Consider the following 5,551-nt stretch of genomic DNA (forward strand, 5'->3'; position numbering starts at 1 on the left):
TTTTTTTTTTTTTTTTTTTTTTTTTTTTTTTTCTCCACGAATTGTGAAATTTCGGCAATTTTCGGTCACGTGCAAATGAAAAATATACAGACACGAATACAAGAACAGTCCGAGAATGCGATACCGAAAACACAAAAGAGATAATAAATCGAGTATCGAACGATGCATTTGCTATATACCTACGTGCGATTCTTTTTTTCCCGATGTTATTTCTATTTCCGTAAGATTTCTTGCTATTGCCTCGACGAAATTATCCAAACTAGTAATCGTTACATTTTTTCAGAAGTGATTGAGGTCGTAAGGTATCGGCACATATCATTCCTGATTATACACGTACCGATTATAACGTGCGCTCTTTTATAAAGTAAAATGTGCCAGTACGTACCATCACGAAACAGTGTCCTCGTATCAGACTGGTTTAATTTCTGCGCTCGCGGTATATGTACACGAATGAGATTACGTTTCTGCGTACAAAGCGTACAAAGCACCGAATGCACTGTGTTTGCGTACACTAAGGTTTTCTAGAAGAAAAAGGTCCGATGCCGTACCGTAATGATCATTTTACCGTATAAAGTCACGACCCTACGTTATATTCGCGGGGCATGAATCAGTAATAAAATGTACGGATTTTTCGGTACCTTAAATCTACGTTTGTAAAGTTCAAAAAGTATAGCAGATACAAAAATACCTACCGCGGCTACTTACGTACGGAAGTTAACACAAATCTTAGAAGTACGTTTAATCGTGAAATGAACTTGTAAGAGACTCGCGAGCATAGAGTAGGCCAGCGCGTATGCTATTCATTGGGAAGGTGCCCAGTCTTCATATGTTCGTTCAATCTCCGAAGAAGTTTACTTTTCATTTACCTGGTGCGCTTTTTTCTTTTACTTACGACCAAACCGTGCGCAAGTATCGTATGATTTATACTTTATATTATATTGTGTTCTAGTTGTACATTAAATTTAACGTAACGTTAAAACGAATCTTTTTTTTCTTTTTTTTTTTTTTTTCTCTCTCTTTCGTAATTTGCTTCGTTTGTTTAACAAGGGGAACATTGTTGTCACGGAAAAACAATTTACCTTTTAACACATACTCGTAACTTTTTCTATGCACACTTTCCAAGGAACTGACTAATTCGAGATGAAACTCCGAGATTAGATTTTTAGAATAAATTAGTATTCTATATCGAAATTGATATGTTCAAGGACTTAAATGTAAGTAATTGATTGAAAAAAGAAATGATTAGATGACCTTCCGTATAAGATGATAACTAGCTAATTTAAAACTTTAGTAAAACGGAAAGAGCGACGAAATAAGATGTTTCAGACAGAACAATTAATTAGTTTTGGAACATGCATTTTGGTACTAGACCTAACGAGAAAATATCTTTTATCATAGAGTCCATGTATACGGTGCCCGACATTCACTTGGTACACGTATTTGCGTAAATTTTAAGTGAGTGACATCTGACCTACGATGTAATAATACGCCCACTGTAAGAAAAAAAAAAAAGTAGGTGCTACAACCAAGAGATGTGATGAAATGTACTGTATTACCCAATGATGCATGATTGTTAATGTAGTATTGAGAAAAAAATGCGGTTAAATTTTGCTCGAAGAAATTCAAATATCTTCCATCTATATGTATATATATATAGCTTGTACATGATATATTTATATATAGATAGATAGCTTGATTATGATACTTGTAGTCTACCTTTATGTACAGGCGCAAATCTAACTGCTTGCAGAGCGTGTCCCTGAACCTTTTTCCTAAAAGCCCACCAATCAATTTCAATGTAGAATGCTAACTTTTGCAAACCATGTAATTAAAAATAAAAGAAATTTCAGCCCAAAATATGCATCGGAAATACTCCTGACTCCCAGTACTTTAAGAGTACGTCTATTGTCTACCCCCGACGGGGGTGGTACTCGAACCGCAAATTTAACAAAATCAGACAAGATAAATAGGGTAAGCATAGACGCTAACAAACGTTGTTGTATGTTGGATCTTACCACACATACAAACCTATCATATCAGGCAGGTTCAGGGATTTTGCATGGAATAGTGAACGGCACTAGTTGCCGGCAGCGGCCACCACGCTGTACCAAGAACAAGATAAAAACTGCATTAATCAAGACAGCCAATATTCTTTTTTTCAGTTGATCGTTTACCATATATGCATTTACAGAATGGTAATCCTGCATGGATGTATGGCGGGACCCCCCATACCGTCTGGTTTAGTACCAATGAAAATGGGTAGCCTAACTATAGCCCTGCCCCACTATATCTAGCTGGAAGTGACGCTAAGTAAGGTGAAATTCCAGACTATGGACTCACTGAGGTTCTCAAGAAGGGGTTACGTTTTTTTGGGTTTTACTTACAGTGCATATCTCTTTCGTGCTCATATTCAATGAAAGCATATCCTCTAGGTTTGCCATTTATTGTATTGTGAATTACCACTATCTGAAAATGAGAATAGAAAATATCAACGTGGTGGTAAATCTGAAAGTAAACCTTGCGTTAGTCTACCTACCTTTTTTACTGGGCCATATACTTCAAATTCCCTTCTAAGCTTAGATTCGGACGTATCATAGTTCTAAAAAGAATTGAACGCAGACATAATTTAAAAGTAAAATGTTTTACTAAATTCCTTAAACGAATTAATATCTTTGTATGGAAGAAAAATACTCACTATTCGAGCTACAAAAAGAGTCTTGAAAGGATCCGCTGTTACATTTGGAATACCAGCAGGATCCCATACTGCAATTTCCTGCTCTAATTTGTATGCTACTTGCTCTGCGCGTTCTCTTCTTCTACGTTCAAGGCGTTCTTCTCTCGTTTCCACCCGTACCGGTGGTGGTGTGTCTTTGGGATCCTATAAGAAGAGTATGTTATATTTCTTCACTCATTCCGTACGCAAAATTTAACAATAATATCAATACAACGTTTTGGAAATTCTAACGTTTACGACACTTAAAAGAAACATTCCAATAAATACATACGCAAAATGAAATAACACTAAAATTTTTATTACCTCGAAATATTTAAGAAAACCTCCAACACCGATATAGCCTCCATTTTTCTTCTCATGCGGGAGCTTGCTAACGGGTGGTAAATAGGGTATAGGATCTCGCGGAGCAAAAAGAGCTAACAAATTTGGCGGCAGAAACTGCGTCATTTTATCAGGTACGAGACAAATATGACACTAATTCTCAGTTCTCACAAAACATCGAAACAAACGGCATCTTCGTTCCTCACACAACACAAAATGGCGACAACGTTGCTACCAAATTGTAGTATGAGAAGCTTTTACCGAGTCGGTAAGACTTTACCGAACGGAAAGATGTCTCTCTTGCAAACTTCCCTTGCACGCATGCGTAAATTAACACCATCTAGGAGAAACACGAAATTACTTTTTCAAAGGCAGTATAATATGTGCGACGAAATTTCGAATTCATCGACAATAAAAAATAATAGATACGTTATTTGTAAAAAATATAGCATCAATTTCTCTATTTCTATCGCTATTCGTATAAATTCATCGATAACTTTTCATCTGCTATAAGATATATTATGTAAATAGTGAAATTTTTATTTATCATATATTATCGTAGAAAAAAAAAAGAACTATGTGTTTTACACTAATTGCAAATAAAACTTAATCACGTTACTAACATCGGTTGACTACAATTTAGTGAATAACCAAGTTATCATTCTTAGACAAGTTTTACTGGTTTGTGACTGTATCGCCATAGACAATGTGTAACATAGACCTGACACACAACGCGAATTTGAATCACACGATGTAACCTCTTTTAATCTTTTTATAATAATAAATAAGATACGTAATATTATTCATTATTCTTTCACAGTAGGCCGTGAATCGTAATAATACGGAAGAACTAAACAAAAGAAGACGGAACAAAATTTATACATTATTTTGATACATAATAATTTACACATTTCACGATTACAAATTTCTAGTTTTGTATATGTATTGCACTATTTTGTAATAAATAAATAAATAAATAGACAATAGGAAATGTAGTCAAGCTTTTGTTTCTTTTCATGATTGGAATATTTTCTGAGATGTCAAATCTATACTGTACGGGATCTATGATTGCACGAAGTAAATACAATTGATTATATAAAGCTTATTTTCATACCTTACTCTTATGAAATATGTTCGAATATATCTTGTATTTAAAAAATTATTTAAATAAAATTTTGTCGATATAAATTTATTAATAGTAATATCTGATAAATTACTTTTATTACTTAATCAATATATTTACCAAAAATTCTTTAAGATGGCTCTACTTGTACGAAAACCAACAGCCGAGATTAACATTATAGAATTAAACTTGTACTTATTGATCAGATCCTAGAAAAGTTAAGAAAATATGTTTTCTGAACAAACGTATTTTTTGGAAACAAATTACTGTGATATAATTAAAACTAAATTGTAGATGTGCAACGAATACTGCTATGGTAAAGCTTTTAAGGTTTAGAGTAGCTGCAAGATGGCACCACTTGTATCGAAAGCAGGTTTCAATGCGACATCAAGCGGTGAAATGGTACACTACTAATGTAACATTTACGTTTTCGCGGGTTAATTATTAATAGTTTAATAACTTTTAATTAAATTATCGTTTTATTTTTTTCTATAATAAAGCATACAATGTAAACACCATAGAACAATACGTAACAATTACTAACGAGTACGAGTATAATTCTGAAATTTGATTGGTCATACTACGTGTTGTACAACATGCTAGGGGTACGAAATAAGTTCGATCGTATGGCTGCCATGACGTCATATCCGTTTGTTTAGGATTAGTACACATACACGTTACGATTAAGTCGAGTTGCTCGTTGAGAAACATGCTTATATTTTTCCTTCATTACGCAATGTTTTGGGACTCTAGATATCAATGTATTTATTATTAATCGTTTTACTCGACCAGTGCCGTAGATTATACGTGTCATAAAATAGTAAATGAAAGAATATTTTTCGAGAATCGTGGTAGTATATTTCTCGCTTTAATACATCTTCATGTGATTCCATTGGATTACGTACGATTTAATTAAATCAGATGATATTTATTTGAAAACCAAAAACGAAAGCATGAAACGAACCTGGGACTTTGAAATAAATATTTATTTTATGACAAATAGAATTTCCCGATAAGATATGCGCGTTACATCACCGTAATTGCATTGCAAGTACACTCCTGTGCCTGTAACGTACCGACTGGAGCTACACTTTGTACTTTCCGCTGAACGTTAGCGTTTTATCGTCCGGATACTTTTCAGTCGTTCTACAGCCGCAATAATCCGTCAACTTTAACGTTACTGCGCGAGCGTAATAGATTTCGCATAAAACAAACATATTCGACTAGAACTCGAATACGTGGTACATTTTATAATCCCCTATCGTAATATCGTGTCACGCACAGTCGATAACGTCGCACACTCGTGTACAATTACATGCCGTCCGGTTTGGCCGACATTCGGGCAGAAATCCAGAATTGAGAAAACGAAAGAG

The 5,551-nt window shown here is 34.4% G+C and overlaps 1 protein-coding gene across 1 annotated transcript in view; it reads right to left on the reverse strand.

Moving 5' to 3' along the window:
• The window catches only part of snRNP-U1-70K (small ribonucleoprotein particle U1 subunit 70K), a 5,184-nt gene extending 1,822 nt beyond the window's left edge, over positions 1-3,362 (reverse strand). Inside the window, 6 exon segments of the mRNA XM_017897149.1 lie at positions 2,029-2,055; positions 2,058-2,102; positions 2,385-2,466; positions 2,537-2,599; positions 2,696-2,878; positions 3,038-3,362. Coding sequence (XP_017752638.1) covers positions 2,029-2,055; positions 2,058-2,102; positions 2,385-2,466; positions 2,537-2,599; positions 2,696-2,878; positions 3,038-3,181 — 544 coding nt within the window. The 5' untranslated portion in view covers positions 3,182-3,362.
• Between the last annotated feature and the right edge of the window lie 2,189 nt (positions 3,363-5,551).

This window comes from Eufriesea mexicana, unplaced genomic scaffold (genome assembly GCF_001483705.2).
Source record: "Eufriesea mexicana isolate 0111107269 unplaced genomic scaffold, ASM148370v2 scaffold386, whole genome shotgun sequence".
In the NCBI taxonomy this organism is placed as follows: Eukaryota; Metazoa; Arthropoda; class Insecta; order Hymenoptera; family Apidae; genus Eufriesea; species Eufriesea mexicana.